The following is a 20,314-nucleotide window of genomic DNA, read 5'->3' on the forward strand; positions in this document are numbered from 1 at the left end:
CGCAGGATCTAGTCTGTATGACCAAAGTAAGAGCTGTCTGCATTCTTGGCACTACATTACTCTTCCTGGTAGGTGTTTTACTCTGCCAAGTCTGCATATTGTCACCAGTCCTGTTTGTGATCTTCATAGAAGGGATTTCAAGGTCAGGGACCGGAGGGTGTCTAGTTTGGTGACCTCAGAGTGAGGAGTTTGACTCCCCGGGCAGGACACTGAGTACAGCCACTGCTTCTTCACACTGAAAGGAGCCAGCTGAGGTGGTTTGTGCATCTGTTGGAGATGCCCCCTGGTCATCTAGAGTGGTCTTCCGGGCATATCCAACTGGGAGAAAGCCCCGGGGAAGACCCAGGATATGTTGGAGGAATTATATAACACTTTCGGATCCTCTGGTAAGTTACAGGACTTGGATCAGGATACAGAAGTGTGGGATGAGCCGCTTGGTCTGCTGCCACTGTGACCCAGATAAGCAGCAGAAAATTAATCAAATGAATGAAATTTTTGTCATTACTTTAAAAGTTTAAACTCATATTATCATTAGATTAAGTGTTTAAAACCAATAAAGATCAGTTTACCTCAAGTAAGACAGAAAAGGCATAAATCACGCTCTTAAAACTACTCAGAATTCTTTTTTCTTCCTATGACAACTGACTTAAATTATTACTGTATTTTCTACAGTAATATCTCCCATGTGAGAGTAAAAAAAAAAACATAAGTCACATTGGAGTATAAGTCACAGGACCTCCCAAACCCATAAAAAACGGCAACTTATACTCTGGAAAATATGGTAATCATTTGTCAAAATAGCTCAGATTGACTTCTTATCTGACTGTTTCACATATACACTGTTGCATCATCAGTATATATTTTGACCACAATGGTAGTAAAGAGAAATTTAATACAAGGCAGTGTAAAAAAAAAAGAAAAGAAAAAAAGAAAAATAAATAAAATGTATATTGAATTGGTAAAAAATACGTTTCCAGCCAGTATTGTAACATAAAAGCACAAATATTTTAGCAGTTACAATGCAAACATTCTGCAGTTTGTTTACAATAGTGCAATAGAATTGATACAGTAGTTATAAATGGCTACATTAATTATACAGTTACTCTATGACAAACACAGTGATACATAACATATTTGTAGTGCTTTTTCACAGCAGTTGAAATAAAAAGAGATGTTCCAAGAAATACAAAATATATTTGGGGAAGTGCACTGCAGAATCATAATAAATGTCCCAGTTTGAACATATTCATATACATGAGAGTCAGTCCGGGCAGCAGCAGTGCATCTATGACAAACATCTAATGTTACTGCAGTGCATTAACTAGAGTTCACAGTTTTAAAGAACAAATTTTAAACGTCCCATCCTGCCTTCCTCTCCTGCACTATTTTTTTTTCCCCTTTCTTTTTCTCTTTCCCTGCTTAAGTACTTGCATCCCTTTTGGGCTAAAATCTGGAAATGGAGACCTGAGTTTGGACAGGAAGACCCCCACCTCGACGCTATGATGAATTCTTTATAACGAGAAATCAGTAATGAATCCGACAACTTCAGGAAGAAGGAATGTCAGTTATTTGGTCTGTTGATAGCAACAAAAATCTCCCTTGGACTACGTAACAACCAAGTTTGGCAGTCACCACTGTGAGGCAAAGCTTAAAAGAAATCAGACATGTAAAGCAAAGCCAAAAAAACAGACAAACTATAGCTCCTTGAACAACAAATGGAAAACAGACACATTCCTAAAGTACAAACCCCATGATCTGGATATAAAACATATTTAGCAGCTACAGTTCTGTAAAAGATTAAAGTTAAAACCAGTTCAAGCTCAGAGTGATGACTTTGGGGTTGCCAGCGAGGCAGTTGGCTTTAAATGCTGCAGAGTGAGAGCCCTGCTCCAAATGAGCGTGTTTACAGTGCAGATAGCCTTCCAGTATAAACAGTCCCGGTTTCCTCCAACAGACGGGTGAGAGACCAGAGTCAGGGTGGGCGGTGGGAGAAGAGGTGACAATTGGGTTTGTGTTGGTTGAGGGGTTTTGGCAGGACTGGGTGGCCTGAAAGAGGGCGGGATGGATGGACAGGATGGATAAAATAATGAGGGAAATGACGGCGAGGACGTGCATGTGGTCTTGGGACAGTTGGTGTGCAGTGCAGTTGTTGGGCAGACGGGATGAGAGGAAGCTCATTTTTAAAGCTTGTGGTTTTTGGTTTTTATCCACTACACTATGCTTCAGCAGTCCACTTTGCGCAGACTGGACCTACTGTAGGAGTTCCTGCAAGAAAAAAGCAAGAAGATAAAGAATTGTTTACTTCCATTTGAAGCGTAACAGCGTATCCAAATATCTCCAGTATCAACTGAGATGTATTCAGTGTTAAAAAAAATGATTGTTCCTTTTGCAATTTTTGTTTTAAAACAACTTTATATAGTCCTTTTGGTTTTTAAATTTCACATCAGGTACAAAAAAAAAAAAAAAAAAGACAAATTGGACTTTGGGCCTGTCTTGAGTAAAAACCTCTGGGAAAATGTAGGTCACAAAGGATTGCACATGCAATGATAAGGAGACCTTCAAGCTGTCATCCGTGTATTGTGCATCCTGCACATGAAAGAAGCAGATTAGTTGAATTGTTCAACACCAAAAATCGTGCTGACCAGCGTAATCAATACCAAACATGCTGAACATTGTGACTAATGAATGAGTTAATAGTTAGTGCTGAAATTACAAGAATCTCATTGTCTTTAACAATCTATGGAATACAATGGCCAAATAAATACATAAAAACAAGCAGACAGTCAGATAAATAGAGAAAAAACTTTTAAATGTATCAATGTGCTGTCGGTGTACTTCAATCCACAAATATCACGACTGGGATGAGTTTGTGTACAACTTCGTTATGGATGAAAGGGGACTTTTTGTACTTATATGGTCTTAAGTACATTAAAGTAACTGTGCTGCCTCAAGGTACCGTAATCTACCCCCCCCCCCCCCCCCCCCCCCCCACACACACACAAACCCTGTGTACCTTTGAATATGCATCAGGTTTCAATGAGAAAATAAATAAATAAGTAAATAAAAAGCAAGAGGAAAATAATTATGATTTTATTAGTATTCAACTGTATTTCACTGAGGTGTAGAATTATTTTATTTCTTTAGTAATGCATTTGGATGCATGAGCTACATCCAGAATCAAACTGTCCCTGCAGTGCTTTGTTCTGGCAGGTGCAGTTTGACTGCAACTGCTTTTAATTAAAATCGTGCAGTTCTCAGACTCTCACATGTAAACAGAGCACCCAGAACTAGCTGACAACAAAAAACAAACACTAAAAAGAAAAAAAAAAGTCGTCATTTGATGTGACGACAACTGTGGCATTCTGTTGTTCTCATGGGATTCTGTAAGTGTGTTGAGCTAAAAAATGCAAATTATGCAAGCCTAAGACCTGGAAGATGATATGATTGAATACCGAGTTGCTCTTGTGCTTCAGCGTTAGTTTGATGTGGGTTGAGATGCAGCATGAACTCATTTTGTGCGTCTCTGTGTGTGTTTGTGGTGTGTGTCAAGTTACCGTTGTGCCTGTGTAATGGGAGCTGGCAGGGTCCTGTATAGCTGGGGGATCTTGCGGTTGATGAGAGGACCCAGAGCTTCTTTCAGTTTATTGTAGTTCCTCTCCAGCTCCCTGTGGTACTCCTTCTGATCTGGTCCAATCAGAGCTTTATTCTTCCTCAGGGCGTCTTCACACCTGCACGAAAAGAGTAGCGAAGATGAGGAGGGAGCTGGGATTTGTTTTGATTATTTGCACAGCGGTCTGTGTCTGGGTTGTGGAGTGTGTCATCACCTTTTTGTAAAGTCTTTAAAGCAGAGGCGTAGTTTGTTGTGATGGCGAAACAGCTTCGGGTCGTCAGGAATGTCGGAAAGAAAAACCTGCGCCACCTCAAGAGGACCCTGTGAGGAGAGAAACTCTTACAAAACTCTTCAGGAATGTCTGCCACACTAATACTCTCATCTTAAGATTTCAGTCCCATTCAGAGACCAGTGGGTAATGCCATGATCTTCATGTTCTTTGGTGACTAGTTTCATTATCCTGGACTATTCGGAGGCTTTTTCAAAGCCCAGGCATGTGCCCTCGACTATGCAGTGAGTGAACAGACAAATAAATCAACATGATAACTAAAAAACAATTAATGCTATCATCTTCTAAATCACCAAATTATAAAGGCATGTACCAAGGACAAAACTGCTTAAATCTGGTGAGCTTTGATGCACCAGATCAATACAAGGAACAACTTTATTTTGCATTTTTCACATCGCATAGACGTGTCTGCCACCTCCTGGATTTGACTGATGATCAATTAGGAGCAGGTGTCAATTATCAGTGGGAAAGTTTTAGCACAGAAAAACCTGTTAAAGCAGACAAGTAACTTTCTGATTATTTTACAGCGGCTGTGTTCTAAAACTCAAATAAGATGGTCATACCATAACACACCCCTCCATAAATGACTCAATGAATTTAGTTGTAAAAGAAAGACAGGGGAATGGAGACGGGTTGAGTGTGATACATGTAGTGAATCAGATATGTGAGCAAGAGAAAGAGTGTGTGTGTGTTTGTTTTTCTGCACAGAAATGTACTAAATCAGGGAAATAAAGCACATTTTAGATTGTTTAACCAGCAGTTACATTCTAAAACTCAAATAACAGTCACAAGTCAACACAACAAGGCAGGAACGATTTTGCGTGAATGTATCCAAAGCAGCCACTTCTTTCTTCTCTCTCAACTAGTTTTGAGGCTAAAATTAGCCTGTTTGATATGTTCATTCATTTCCAAAGCCTCGGTCAGGTGCTGCTCATTTTTAAATATACTGCTTTTGAAAATGGCACAACAATAACACACGCAGTTGCGAATAGGCTGAAATATCCCAAAAGTGCAATATATAAAATGGAATGTAATCACCACAACAAGGGGGGGGCTTAGCAGTGTATTATCATTACAGAGTCTGTGATTTGTCAGTTGAACATCTATAAAAATGCACCTGGTTGACAGTGGTGCCGACACAGCCCTGCAGCACCATTTGCAGCATCTTGGGGTCTGCAGGATCCTGGTTTGTGGCGAAAGCGAGCTCCTGAGTCTTCTTCTGCATGTCCTCAATAGCCACCTCCATCGGAACTAGAATGATCTGGAGAACCAAAGATGACAGAAATAAACTCATGTCTGTACAGCAGCTGTCCAATAATCTTTCCAAGAGACCCACACACACCTCCTCCTTCTGAGTGACATTTATTCGTGTCTTGATGTACGGGAAGGCGTGTGATGTGGTCAGCATGGTTTTGCGCTTGTACTGCTCATGTAGGTCCCCATGGGCACGGCCATCCAGAGTGAAAGGAGTACAGTACATGAAGGTACGCAGATTGTAGTTCTTATCAAAATAAGTGATTCTTTCCTTGAGCTCGTAAGTGTCGAAAAAGGGCTCGACATAAGTGATCTGGATGTAGGCCTGAAACAAGTACAAAGATATGAGTGTGCGAATACCCAACCTTTAATCTGGATTCGATGTCTTTTCCAAAATGACCTTGTTGGGATCCAATTTGTTCTTGTCCACTGGGTTAGAATCCTTGATCATTTCAACCACGTCATCGCCAAATCTCAGTGAATAGAACTCCTGTGCACCAAACAAATGCAGCAACCATCTTCAGAAAAACAATAAAAAAATCCTTAATGTTTACATGAACATCATGAGGTGACATGCCTCTAATCTGTGGGAGATCTCGGCTAGTTTAGTGATCGATGGCTCCTTGTAGACAAACTCTTGTTCATCCAGGTCACCAAATCGACAGCCATAAAACCCCACGCGGAAATAGGTTCCAAACATTCTCTAAAATCTAAAAATGGTAAGAAAAATTGAGGAAATTAAAGAACACAGTGGAATAGTGCCTCAAAAAATACCCCATTTAGAGTACAAATATTTAACTTACAGCATTTTGATCAACTACAAAACAAAAATAAAAACAACAGATCCCACATTTTTAAAATTATAGAAATACATGTGACATTATCAAGCTGCAAGTGAAGTAGCCAAGTGTTCAACTAAAACTAAGCATATATTTTTTCTCAATCAGTGCCTAAATATATCCATAATTTTCATTAACCAAACAGATACACATTATTTCTACATGGACAGAAAGTATTAAAACAGCTTTCTTCTTACTGGCTTCACAGAGTTGACAAAAATAACATGTAGGACATGACCAATATGTTTATACACTGAGAACCACAGTAACAGGAACTCACACATAGGAATAGAATCTTTTGTAATACCAGTTCTACTCAACTTATGCCAAAGGGTGAAAACTGCCTTCATGTGAAAAAAAAAGTCACTCACCGGAAAAAGTATTCACACAGGAACACAAGAAAAGAAGTATTGGGAAAGACAGAAAACACTGTTAGTACACAATAAGAAAAACCAATTAGCTTTTGTTTTTGACAAACAATAAAATATATTTAATATGACAAAGGAACTTATTACCTCCCATCCTGAACTCTGGAAAAGTTAACAGAAGAATCATGAGGAAATATTATGAAAGAAGCTATTTTTTCCATCAGTGTTAACACTCTAGTTAACTACTGGAGATTTCAGGGGAATAATAATAATAATAATCATCATCATCAGTCAGCTCACCTGGTTGCAAACTTTACTGAAGGCGTCCTGTAGCTTTCCGTGCAGAGAAGCAAGTTTTTTAAAGTCTCTGTTGGCTTCGTGGATGGGCAGCAGGATCTTGTAGACTTCATTTATTGCCTCGTACATGGCGGCCTGAAGGAACAAGACAACACACAGCCAGTTTTACACTAACCACTCCTGTCGGCTGTGTAAATGGAATCAGAGTGTACACCAGTACAACAGTCTGTCACCATGTGGTTGGAGAATCTGTTTCATACCATATTAAAAGAGGCAGCTCCTTGCTCCAGGAGGCCCACCAGGCCAGATTCACTGAAGTACTTCCCTGAACAAATCCCTTCCTCCTCTGGAGACAAGACGTCATCCGATATGGCCGATTCCTCCAACACGTTGGAAGAAATATTCTGTTGGGTGGACAGTCAGAGACGCTAGAGGGATTCAAATTTATTTAACGTCTTCATTCCTTACATTATTTATTGCCATTTCCAGTAGAACAGTAAGTCAAACAGCATGCACTGACCTGAAATGAGACACATCCAATTGGCAGGTAGCGGCAATCCTCCAACATGTTCAAATATTCTGCCACCAGTGCAGCACCATGGACCAGACACTGTGCTGCCTCAGCATGGTTCCCTCTCTCTGAGTGCTTCCCGGCCATGTTCTGGAGCCATGTCAGACGCAGGTCTGGAGAGTTCTGGTAGCCTTTGGCAATCCTGAATTGCAAAAATGATGGCTGCATCAGCAGTTTAGGGTTGTTTTTGTTTTGGCTAGCTTTACTGATGTGGTTCTAGTACCTGTACATTAGGTCAATGAGCATTTCTGGATCCTGTTGATGCTCCTTCATCTTCACAGTATCAGTTAGAATCATGTGAAGGTTGAACACCAGATCCTGGACCTGCAGATCAAAAGTGTAAGACAGCAAATAAAAAAGACTTCATTAATTCTACCAACTCTTTATCTGCTTATCATTTCCACCAACTGATGAGAGCAGACATTATGAGAGATGTGAGAGTGGACATTATCAATAATATAGCAGAATAAATGCTTCATTTTTTTAAATCCACACATAAACATGAATAAGTACTGACAAAATAACAAACAATGTTTTATACAGTGATGAATGAGTAACACAATTACATTTTAAGTAAAAATGCTGGCAGCTCACCAGTGGTACTCCTCAGTCTCCATGGTAGAGAAATCCCTGGGTGGTAGAATTCCTGTGGTGTTAGCAAGACCGGCTGCACTAATGAGAAAATTGGAAAATTCAACCATTTGTGAATTTGACTGAGGTTAAATTCACAAATGGCTGAATATTCAGATTTTCTGATAGATCTTGCCTCTAAGTTTCGTGACCGTACGCCTCTCCGTCCCAAATGTTCCAATAAGCTAATTGTTAATGCTGCCAAACGTCCACCTGCCAGGGTGATGACAATACCCCTTCAACCTCTTACAGGCTGAAGGGTAATTAAAAATTACAACTAACCCCACCACCCAAATTGAGAGATTTTGATGCTGATTCAAGTCTAGGGATGGGTATTGATAAGATTTTATCGATATCGATGCCATTATCAATTCTGCTTATCGATCCCTCTTGTGAAGTTTGTACTAAAAGTAGACTTTACAGGTTTTCTATGTATTTCATTGAGTCTTAAAGTAAATAAATATGAAATTGGTCACTGTATCCTTGATGTCTGGACATAAATAAAAATAGACAAAACGGTGTTTTGCTCTGAAGTTATTAATTCTGACTGGACTCTATCATTCTAACTTGACTTGGCAGAGAGCCGCGCAGCGTTTGGAGCTGTGCGGACAGAACAGAGGACGATTCTTGTTTCTTTCTCCCAACAAGACAGGAGTCCCAGTTAGTAACTTTAATCCGCACAAAAGTGACTCACGACTGACATATTCAGGGATGAAAGTGGTGAAAAACAAAAAAGCCGAAACCCAAAATTACCCCCAACACCACCTGCACGAAAATGTTTGAATTCTAGAAGCTCTGAAATGCAATCTGGGACTATTCCAGACAATAAACTGCAGTGAGTGCAGCATCCATTTTGTGAGGGAAAAAAAAAACAAAAAACTTTCCTTATTCAAATTCATTCCAGTAGTATTCTGCTCTTACTAGCATGCAGCAATTTTCTAGTTTGGCAGATAGTTCTGGAGGAAATCACTGAAGAAATTAACACATTGAAAATATGGTTTGACCGAAACAAACTGTCATTAAACTTAAATAAGACAGGGATGAAATGGAGGTGTAAGAGTCACTAGGTGTTCATAGGAAACACTTATTTATTTCTGTATGTATGTATGTTCATTGTTAGTTGGTTTTAGGTTCAGGTTCTTTTTGTCTCCTCTAAAATTGTATATAATAACTAATCATTAGATTATTAATATATAAACAAAACTAAATTTAAAAAACATTACAATTTGTAATACATTTGACTCTTACGACAACAAATGCTTGACAGCTGCAACTGCTTAATGCTAACTTTAACATTGAAAATGCCATAGACATGCTAACGTGTTAGCAACGGTCTCGTTTTTAAGTTATAAAATACATCTATCAACTGTTTCAGAAGACCATAACAGGTCGGTTTAACATAAAAAAGGTAAATAATACTCACAGCCATATGCTCTTTAGGGTTTTAGCAGGGGAAAATTAAGATAAGCGAAAGAAAAAAATGAATCAAGCAATGAAGCAATGATCGAAGCACTTCAATCTGCGAATCACTGCTTCGATTGGTTCAAGGTTCAAAGCAAAGCCACGCTGCAGAAAAGTTGATTACAGACCCGCTGCAGGGTCTGTAATCAATGTAGAGACATTATAATTTTCCTGACAAACACCCCCAAAAACAACAGCCACTCTGAAGGACCGATAAGGGAATCGCTAAGTAAAAAGGTTATTGATGTCGGTGGATCGAATCATTTCTTAACGATACCCGAAAGGAACCGGTTCTCGATACCATCCCTATTCAAGTCTGCCTTAAAATTTTCCTTTATGTCCTAGCAAGAAAGGCTTTCCTTTTACAGTATTGTATAAAAGATTCAGACACCCCAAAAATTTTCATTAGAATGCAGTATTTTATGTTTTCCCCTCACATGTAGCGTGTCAACATAAAAATGCAATTTGAAATGTCCAAAATTAAATGCACAAATTTTTCATTTTCAATAGATACTAATCAACTATCAAGTTACAAACGTATCTATATAGTATAATAAAAACCAAACAAAAACCAAACAAAATAAACAAAACTTTATCTTTTTTTAAGTGTCCTGCTCGATATACGACAGCAAAAACATAGTTGCCAATGATCACTCAATAATAAAAGATTGTATTAACCTGAATACAACCAAATGTTCTTATAAACTGCAGGAAACCACAGAAATTAAATTATGTCATTTAAAAAGTGGAAATGTGTCACACATTTGCCTGTGTTTGTTGGATGGTGCATGTGATACTGGTTGTCCATTATCCCACCACAGGATGCATGTTAGTGTAGGCACCTGCTCTGGGAAGGGCGTGTCACGCAGGTCCAGATCCTCCTCAGCGTAAGTCAGGATAGTCTTGAGTGAACGACGAAGATGCTCCTCATTGAAGTTCTGTGACGTTCCCACCAGGGAAGACAGTGACATGGTCACCTGCATCTTTACTCGTGCAAAGTTCTGATCCAAGGACAAAAACAGGACAGACAGACTTCTAAAATTACAGCTAAGATCTTAACAGCATGCAACATTTATGTTCTCTGTCAACCTCTTTGCATTGTCTTGGCATCTTAACAATTAGATGGTAAAGAAACTGTACAGACTTACATTTCCAATTTCAAAGTTCTGTCTCATGAGCAGGTAGAGCGAGGCGGAGGCGTGACTTCTGACAGAACTCACGCTACTGCTGCAGTGTCGGAGGAGGCGCAGGCACAAGTCTGCACAAAGCTCTGTGTCCTCCTCGAACAGCATCTCTGGAAACTTTGTGCAAACACTCTCATTCACTCAATTACTTATACATGGCTGTACATAAAATGTTAAAAAAACTGAATAGCAAAGCAAAGTAACAATAAAATCGGTAAAAATGAATAAACATACTTGTCTCCTTGTAAACACGCACCTTGAAAACTAGAGCCCTCTGTGTAGTGAAGCAGTGCTGCAGGAAGAGGGCACTCTGGTTGCCTGCCATACTGTGGAGGAGTACCCTCAGTACTCCACCCAAAACACTTTCCTTCAGCTCTGAGGCCACCACAGTCTGAAAGGCACCAGACCAAGACAACAAATTACAGAGATGATCACTACTGTACATAAAATGTGTTGTATGTGAACAGGTAAGATCAGCTTTTTTTTGTTTCAATTTTTTACCTTAACTACGATCTCCAGTGTGTCCAGAACAATCAAAGAGGTCTCAGTTGCCAGGTTTCCATCCACCAAGGACTCCTGTTCCACCTCAGCCTTAGTCCTGGCAAGAGGTGACAGTTTACAATCATCCATAATATATTGAGAATCAAGACTAAAGTACGATTAAACATACGATAATAATTAATAATTACTGCAAAAGCATATTCATGATTTATTTGTCCATGTGGTTGGAACAGTCTGCCTCAGTAAGTAAAAAAAGTCAATTCACAGATGATAAAAAAACAACAAAACAAAGCAAGTAAAGCAGTCTTTAAGGCATAAATTAAAGGATCAATGTAATCAGGTGTTCGAAACTAATGTTTTAAATCATTAGTAAATTGTATTTATGATTTATTTTCTACTCTGGTAAATTATTGTGTTTGTTAAAATCTTTTGACTTGGTCTCTTTAAAAAAATGTATTGATGGTGTTATCTTCAGAAGTGATTTACCATTTACAACCCCAATTCCAATGAAGTTGAGACATTGTGTAAAATGTAAATAAAAACAGAATACGATTTGCAAATCCTCTTCAAACTATATTCAATTGAATACACCACAAAGACAAGATATTTAATGTTCAAACTGATCAACTATTGTTTTTGGGCAAATATTTTATCATTTTGAAATGGATGAATGCAACACGTTTCAAAAAAGCTGGGACAGTGGTATGTTTATCACCGTGTTACATCATCTTTCCTTCTAACAACACTCAATAAGCGTTTGGGAAGTGAAGACTTGTCATGACTGGGTACAAAAAGGAGCATCCCCAAAAGTCTCAGCCATTCACAAGCAAAGATGGGGTGAGGATCACCACTTTGTGAAAACTGCATGAAAAAAAAAATAGGCCAACAGTTTAAGAACAATGTTTCTCAATGCTCAATTGCAAGGAATTTAGGGATTCCATCATCTACAGTCCATAATATAATTAGAAGATTCAGAGAATCTGGAGAACTTTCTACAACCCCTGGCAAAAATTATGGAATCACCGGCCTCGGAGGATGTTCATTCAGTTGTTTAATTTTGTAGAAAAAAAGCAGATCACAGACATGACACAAAACTAAAGTCATTTCAAATGGCAATTTTCTGGCTTTAAGAAACACTATAAGAAATCAGGAAAAAAAAAATTGTGGCAGTCAGTAACGGTTACTTTTTTAGACCAAGCAGAGGGAAAAAATATGGAATCACTCAATACTGAGGAAAAAATTATGGAATCATGAAAAACAAAAGAACGTTCCAACACATCACTAGTATTATGTTGCACCACCTCTGGCTTTTATAACAGCTTGCAGTCTCTGAGGCATGGACTTAATGAGTGACAAACAGTACTCTTCATCAATCTGGCTCCAACTTTCTCTGATTGCTGTTGCCAGATCAGCTTTGCAGGTTGGAGTCTTGTCATGGACCATTTTCTTCAACTTCCACCAAAGATTTTCAATTGGATTAAGATCCGGACTATTTGCAGGCCATGACATTGATCCTATGTGTCTTTTCGCAAGGAATGTTTTCAAAGTTTTTGCTCTATGGCAAGATGCATTATCATCTTGAAAAATGATTTCATCATCCCCAAACATCCTTTCAATTGATGGGATAAGAAAAGTGTCCAAAATATCAACATAAACTTGTGCATTTATTGATGATGTAATGACAGCCATCTCCCCAGTGCCTTTACCTGACATGCAGCCCCATATCATCAATGACTGTGGAAATTTACATGTTCTCTTCAGGCAGTCATCTTTATAAATCTCATTGGAACGGCACCAAACAAAAGTTCCAGCATCATCACCTTGCCCAATGCAAATTCGAGATTCATCACTGAATATGACTTTCATCCAGTCATCCACAGTCCATGAATGCGTTTCCTTAGCCCATTGTAACCTTGTTTTTTTCTGTTTAGGTGTTAATGATGGCTTTCGTTTAGCTTTTCTGTATGTAAATCCCATTTCCTTTAGGCGGTTTCTTACAGTTCGGTCACAGACGTTGACTCCAGTTTCCTCCCATTCGTTCCTCATTTGTTTTGTTGTGCATTTTCGATTTTTGAGACATATTGCTTTAAGTTTTCTGTCTTGACGCTTTGATGTCTTCCTTGGTCTACCAGTATGTTTGCCTTTAACAACCTTCCCATGTTTGTATTTGGTCCAGAGTTTAGACACAGCTGACTGTGAACAACCAACATCTTTTGCAACATTGCGTGATGATTTACCCTCTTTTAAGAGTTTGATAATCCTCTCCTTTGTTTCAAATGACATCTCTCGTGTAGGAGCCATGATTCATGTCAGTCCACTTGGTGCAACAGCTCTCCAAGGTGTGATCACTCCTTTTTAGATGCAGACTAACGAGCAGATCTGATTTGATGCAGGTGTTAGTTTTGGGGATGAAAATTTACAGGGTGATTCCATAATTTATTCCTCAGAATTGAGTGATTCCATATTTAATCCCTCTGCTTGGTCTAAAAAAGTAACCGTTACTGACTGCCACAATTTTTTTTCCTGATTTCTTATAGTGTTTCTTAAAGCCAGAAAATTGCATTTTGAAATTACTTTAGTTTTGTGTCATGTCTGTAACCTGCTTTTTTTCTACAAAATTAAACAACTGAATGAACATCCTCCGAGGCTGGTGATTCCATAATTTTTGCCAGGGGTTGTATATGTAAGCGGCAAGACCGAAAACCAGCATTGAATGCCCGTGACCTTCGATCCCTCAGACGGCACTGCATTAAAAACCGACATCACTGTGCAAAGATCTTGCTGCGTGGGCTCAGGAACACTTCAGAAAACCATTGTCAGTTAACACAGTTCGTCGCTACATCTACAAGTGCAAGTTAAAACTCTACCATGCAAAGCAAAAGCCATACATAAACAACATCCAGAAACGCCGCCGCCTTCTCTGGGTCCGAGCTCATTTGAAATGGACAAACGCAAAGTGGAAAAGTGTGCTGTGGTCTGATGAGTCCACATTTCAAACTGTTTTCTGGAAATCATGGATGACATGTCCTCCAGACAAAAGAGGAAAAAGACCATTCAGACTGTTACCAGCGTTAAGTTCAAAAGCCAGCATCAGTGATGGTATGGTGGTGTGTTAGTGCCCATGACATGGGCAACTTACACATCTGTGATGGCACCATCAATGCTGAAAGGTACATCCAGGCTTTGGAGCAACACATGCTGCCATCCAAGCAATGTCTTTTTCAGGGACGTACCTGCTTATTTCAGCAAGACAATGCCAAGCCACATTCTGCATGTGTTACAACAGTGTGGCTTCATAGTAAAAGAGTGCAGGTACTAGATTGGCCTGCCTGCAGTCTACACCTGTCACCCATTGAAAATGTGTGGCACATTATGAAGCGCAAAATACGACAACGGAGACCCCGGAGTGTTGAACAACTGAAGTCGTACATCAAGCAAGAATGGGAAAGAATTCCACCTACAAAGCTTGAATAATCAGTGTCCTCAGTTCCAAAACACTTGAGTGTTGTTAGAAGGAAAGGTGATGTAACACAGTGGTAAACATACCACTGTCCCAGCTTTTTTGAAATGTGTTGCAGGCATCCATTTCAAAATGAGCAAATATTTGCACAAAAACAATAAAATTCATCAGTTTGAACATTAAATATCTTGTCTTGTGGTGTATTCAATTGAATATAGGTTGAAGAGGATTTGTAAATCATTGTATTCGGTTTTTATTTACATTTTACACAACGTCACAACTTCATTGGAATTGGGGCTGTACATGAATGCTTGAAGTGCAGTGAAAATGTCTTGGGAGCATACACTGCAGGTACTGATGAGGAGAGGCTAATTAGTCAGTAACTGTTGGTGCAAAAAGAGACTTATGTAAATATGAAATATGTAGACAGGAGAAATATCACAGATGGTTGTCAGAAGGAAGTTTTTTTTTTATTATTTATTTATTTTTATTATTGCTCTAAAGCTACTAAATTATTTTGATACAAAGAGTAGTACACCAAATACAAGTACTCAAGTATTCCTGCTATTCCCATGAACATTAAAAATGTTTTATTTTAACTGGTACACCCTGAGAACTAATACTCTCCAAGTAGTACTGCATGTGTTCACAAGGCAAGACAGAAATAAGTTTAAATTCAACACGTTTGAATGCATTAATCTGAATAACGTACTTATCAACTCGGTCTGTGTGTGGTCTCCAGTGTGTAACATTCTTCCTCCACCTAACATTGTCCTGGCTACCATAGGGACTCCTTTCTGTAAAGTAAAGAAGTTATATTGTCCATAAGCAGACTGCATCTCAGAACACACACACACACACACACACACACACACACACACACACACACACACACACACACACACACACACACACACACACAGCTGTCCTATCACGCCATACCTCTACAGCGGCGAACCATCTCCTGACGAGCTCCGATGGTGCCCAATATGGCCTCCTCCAGACGCGCTTTCATGTCCTGAGACTTTTTAAATGTCAGGCTGTTAAGCCTCTCCAGAACCTTCTTTCCCTGTTGGAACCACCAAAGATGACATGGCATGGAGAAATGGCATCAACAAAGCACATAAGAAATTTGGCCATATGAATGTAATTTTAACAACTCTTAAGTGGTCAAAACTAGAAAATACGCAGCAAGTGCTGTACTGAAGTTTACAGTATCAGATATGTAAAGATTATCATGTAGTGGAAAGTTAAGGAAAAAAGTAACCAGCCACAAATGAAAATCATGCTGTGTTCTGATGGTCAAGAAGTCAGAGAGGTGGGCTTCTGACCCAGACCAGGAGGAGGAGGAAGAACAAGAAGAAAAAAAAAATCCCTCAGGACCCTTGCCTAAAGCATAGTTTACACATAGACGGTTTTGTCCGCGGGTAGTACGTAGACCGAAGTTCGCGGTAGTTCCGGCTGTTTTCGTGGTGGAAAGGGGCGGACCATTTCGCCGGCGTTTTGACCACCGTACTAGCCGCAAATATGCAGATAAAACGCCGCTAAATCAGCCGAATAAAGCGGCGTTTTGACGCTGTAGCATCCGGCACACGTCAGGCAACGGGGGTTAATACCCAGTTCTATCCTTTACAATCGCAGGTTAAGACGCGCGTGAGAACGGCGGTGTTCTGCTGCCGCCCTGTGTACCGCTGGATTTATCCAGGCAAATCCTGCGTTACTCCAGGAACTTTTGCATATAGGCACCGCCCCCAGAGTATAATAGGCTGAAGCAGCAGGAATACATGCCTCTGTAACTGCAGGGGGAGGGAAATCATACTCAGGCTTTTCTTGTCTCTTTCCCCTCCTCAACGTGTTGCTCCGTCTCCACCACAGGGCTACCCTCTGCTTCTGAACCAGACCTCTTGGTAAGTCCTTGCCGCTGCCAATTTTCTTTTAGAAGGCATACTGGAGCTTCTCTGCAAAAATATCTGGAGCTGGCCGCGAGTGAGAGGCCTGCATGCAGCACGCTAGCATTTTTATATTGACCGTCGCCTATCGGCCGTTTGTAACGCCGTTAACCGGGAGGTGGCGTACTGTCCGCTAGCGATGCCGTTTTGTCTGCCTCTGTCGCTGGTTAAAATTCCCTTGAGGACGCCGATGTGGGCTCTATCGCCATTTTACATGCCGTTGATTAGGGATACAACACCGGCCGCCAATTACGGCGGTGTAAACTGCGGCACTACAGGAAGGGGCAGGATGAAACGGCGATTAAAAAGTATCAAACGCCGTTGTTCGTGTTGTCTCCATCGTCACGCGAATTCTCCGGGAGCGCTTCCGGAATTATTCGACATGTTGAATAATTTTTTCGACGATTCCCGGTAAAGCCGGAACTAAGCCATGCCCCCTAGTGCCGGCGTTAACAACGGCGTGTGATCCTTAAGACGGACAAAAACTCTTCCGGGACGCTTCCGGGAGCTCTTACCGTCTATGTGTAAACGGGAATTAAGGGTCCTGTCCCACTGGGGAGAGGATTAATTGCGCATGAATTGAGTATACAAATTGCAGGCGTTCATTGTTGTCCGCAACAAAAATGGCCAAAAATGACAAATGTCCCAGTATGAATTACGGATATATTAATAATATATAGCGAATATATGATGAACAATCACAGTTATATAAAAACGCTTTATTCGTGGCCAATTTGTATGCATTCGCTACAACATATTCTAGTTTGTGATGTGGACATGATGGGCACGATATATATCTGTTTTACACACTGTCCCGGTCCGCTGCCAAGCTGCAAATCCCCGTCAGTTGCGGATATCAGCGGTTAACGGCAGATATACAGCGCATAGAGTGAGTATGTATTGTGTATGAATTGAGTACCGTATTTTCCGGACTATAAGTCGCACTTTTTTACATGTTTTGGCCGGGGGTGCGACCTATACTCCGGTGCGACTTATAAATGAAAAATATACCGGTAGGATCTCAATTAATTTACTGTAACAAAACAATTTTACGTGACAGAGTCGATCTATGTTTTAAAATGGCCACCAGAAAAGGAAATGCAATGCATCATGGACACTGTAGTATGGCGGCCGTCCTATAAGTCACGCTGGTCACGATAACCAATCAGAGAACAGAACGTTGGACGCGTATTCCTCACCTCACCCACAGCGTGTGAAGCTGACGAATACGGTGCTTGCTGTTATTCCGGCATGGCGAACAAAACAGCTTCAACCCTTGGATATCAGTGTGAGCAGAGTGTTTAAGTTGACGCTGAGAGCTGCGTGGGAGCACCGGGTGAGCGACGGCGGAGGATTAGTGTGTGCACTTGGAAGGAGCTGGCGTCGAAGATTGTGAATAGCGTTTGAAGCAGATGAACATGGTGTTTATTCCGGGACGGCTAACAAAACAGCTTCAACCCTTGGATATCAGTGTGAGCAGCAGAGTTGACGCTGAGAGCTGCATGGGAGCACTGAGCGACAGCGGAGGATTAGCGTCTGCACTTGGAAGGAGCTGGATCGACAACGCTGGGTGGTCATGAGCTGCGCAGGTAGGTGCTGCATGGTTCGGCTCGCAATGTGGTCCGCAAAATACAAACATATCTGTAGGTAAAATGCAGCTCACGAGAGGGCACTCAAGGCTTGTGTGACTGTTCCTGCGACTTCTGACTACCATAGAAAAATAAAAATTTCAACGTTACTGATAACTTAACAAGACAACGGAGAAGGCCCGAAAAAATGCCACCAAAAAGAAAATCATACTCTGCAGATTGTAAGTTACGACTGGTGAAATATGCATCTGAAAACGGTAGCCGTCACATTATCATCTGAACTTTTCATGTTAAGTTAACATACCTGTATGTCCATGGGACTTATAGTCCAGTGCAACTTATTTATGGTTTATTTTTCTTTATAATGATAAAGTGGCTGGTGCGACTTATACTCCGGTGCGACTTATTTATGGTTTATTTTTCTTTATAATGGATAAAGTGGCTGGTGCGACTTATACTCCGGAAAATACGGTATATATGGAGTATGTAAGGCGGATGTCATCCGCATTGATTTTTGAACAGCTCAAAAATCCTGGCTGCGGACATGTGTGCCTCTGCGGATGAGCACGGGTGTGTTCGGATGACGGCCGACTCATACAGGCATGTTACACGGATGTTGCAGATGTTTGGCGAATATGGGCCAATTTTGTGCGCAATCCATACGCAAATCCTTCTAAACACCAGTGGGACAGGGCCCTAAGGTCTTCAATCCCAAAGTTGCTGCTGTGTGCAGCTGAGTGCAGTGTAGTATAAGTCCTATTCACAAATTCTATTTAAATTGCTGTAATGCAGCTGTGGCATGTTCCAGCTAAAAATGAGCAGTTTCAATGATGGTTTCGCGAAGCAAACAAGGGCATTTTCACAGGAATGTTGGAAAACTGTTGTTTCCTAAACAGTGACCACAAGAGCAGATAAAAGGCCTTTTTGCAGTCAAGTATGCATCTTAGCATCAGAGTATCATTACAAGCTACCAGAAGGCTCATCGCCCAGCAGACAGCACAGTACTAAGGAGGCATGTTCCAACACTGGTACTATCATTTTCCATTAAAATCGGTCCTTTCCTGAAAAAACACATGCAAATGTGAGGGCCAAAAGAGAATAATCATGTTCATGAATGTACTCCGCATGCACATGGAGGCTCGGGACACACATTGGCTTTTGAATTGACTTTTACTTGTGATACTCCAGAATCACATGCGATTAAAGAAATGTCCTTTTCTGAGCATTTAACAACACAAGTTGGATTTTATTTATTTATTTATTGCAACTTTGCCCATGAAAATACCCAAAATGTAACATATAGTACCTTGTACTCAAAACAGGAGATGCAGAGATGAAGCAAATCCAGCAGGCGGTTGATTTGAAGTACAGACAAATCTGACACCCAGCGCTCCAGGAGAGCTGCATCTGCGTTCTTCAGCACCCACAGGAAACACACTAATAGAGTCCTGCTGCACTCAGCAGACAGAAAACTGCTCTGCCGTCCGGCCTGGTGATGACAAACATTCAAACTCAGTGCCAATCTTTAAATCTGTGTAGTACAAAATAGCTGTAGTTCCAAATATGTTGGATAGAGAGCCACCTACAGAGTCGGGAGAAAACTTCTTGAATATGATAAAATACACACTGTTTTTGAAAAAGTGTTTGAAAGGATGCACAAGAAAGTCAGAGTGATCAGCTGTCAAAGATCGACAGGCACACAGACAACAAAGGACAATCTGTGACCCCTCAGTCTGCTGGGCCTGGGGGAGGGTTAACACAGGCTGACCCCTGAAAATATCACTCACCACTGAAGGCAGTGCAAACGGGTTGGCTTTGGCATGCGGTAAAGGGGAGCCAGCAATTGCCATAGCAACAGACTGACTGATAGTGTTGCTAATGTCTGGATCACCATCATCTACATGTGCAGAAGCATGGCGGACCCGAGTGGGCGAGGAGTCTATGAGAGAGAGAGAGAGTGAGAGAGAGAGTGCGAAAGAGGAAAAAAAGCACACTCAGGTCTGTATGCTGTAAGATGAAACAAAAAAACCTTAGAGTTGAGTATAAACTACATTTTGTCTGACCTGAGAAGTCGTGGAGCTGATAAAGGGATTCCATTACGATGGGAATGAGAGGCAGGTAGAGCTGAGCAATATGGGATTTGACTTGAGGGTCAATGTAACGAGGGTCTGCATCATGGCTGCACAGTAGGGAATGAACTGCACTGATGGCTTTTTTATGAAGGAAGAACACCCTGCAGACACATGCAAAAAAATAAAAAATATAAAGAAGAAAGAAGTAGTCAGTTTCTTTAGCAATTTTCTACTCACATG

General features: G+C 40.6%; 1 protein-coding gene across 7 annotated transcripts in view; it reads right to left on the reverse strand.

Moving 5' to 3' along the window:
- Window positions 1–872: 872 nt before the first annotated feature.
- Window positions 873–20,314, reverse strand: part of LOC117528693 (dedicator of cytokinesis protein 7-like) — a 74,429-nt gene continuing 54,987 nt past the window's right edge. For 6 of the 7 annotated variants that reach the window (XM_034191330.1, XM_034191335.1, XM_034191333.1 and 3 more), the window contains 21 exons: window positions 20,066–20,235; window positions 19,790–19,941; window positions 19,309–19,491; window positions 15,407–15,533; window positions 15,177–15,261; window positions 11,005–11,101; window positions 10,760–10,894; window positions 10,468–10,620; window positions 10,162–10,320; window positions 7,452–7,552; window positions 7,178–7,370; window positions 6,918–7,061; window positions 6,661–6,792; window positions 6,508–6,522; window positions 5,731–5,856; window positions 5,554–5,643; window positions 5,242–5,478; window positions 5,017–5,160; window positions 3,825–3,931; window positions 3,555–3,728; window positions 873–2,265 (listed from right to left, as the gene is read on the reverse strand). In XM_034191330.1, the coding sequence (XP_034047221.1) occupies window positions 2,223–2,265; window positions 3,555–3,728; window positions 3,825–3,931; window positions 5,017–5,160; window positions 5,242–5,478; window positions 5,554–5,643; window positions 5,731–5,856; window positions 6,508–6,522; window positions 6,661–6,792; window positions 6,918–7,061; window positions 7,178–7,370; window positions 7,452–7,552; window positions 10,162–10,320; window positions 10,468–10,620; window positions 10,760–10,894; window positions 11,005–11,101; window positions 15,177–15,261; window positions 15,407–15,533; window positions 19,309–19,491; window positions 19,790–19,941; window positions 20,066–20,235 (2,767 nt within the window). In that variant the 3' untranslated portion in view covers window positions 873–2,222. The remainder of the gene's footprint in view (window positions 2,266–3,554; window positions 3,729–3,824; window positions 3,932–5,016; window positions 5,161–5,241; window positions 5,479–5,553; window positions 5,644–5,730; window positions 5,857–6,507; window positions 6,523–6,660; window positions 6,793–6,917; window positions 7,062–7,177; window positions 7,371–7,451; window positions 7,553–10,161; window positions 10,321–10,467; window positions 10,621–10,759; window positions 10,895–11,004; window positions 11,102–15,176; window positions 15,262–15,406; window positions 15,534–19,308; window positions 19,492–19,789; window positions 19,942–20,065; window positions 20,236–20,314) is intronic. The other variant, XM_034191331.1, reaches the window with a different exon arrangement.

The sequence above is a fragment of the Thalassophryne amazonica genome, chromosome 16 (genome assembly GCF_902500255.1).
Source record: "Thalassophryne amazonica chromosome 16, fThaAma1.1, whole genome shotgun sequence".
Classification (NCBI taxonomy): Eukaryota; Metazoa; Chordata; class Actinopteri; order Batrachoidiformes; family Batrachoididae; genus Thalassophryne; species Thalassophryne amazonica.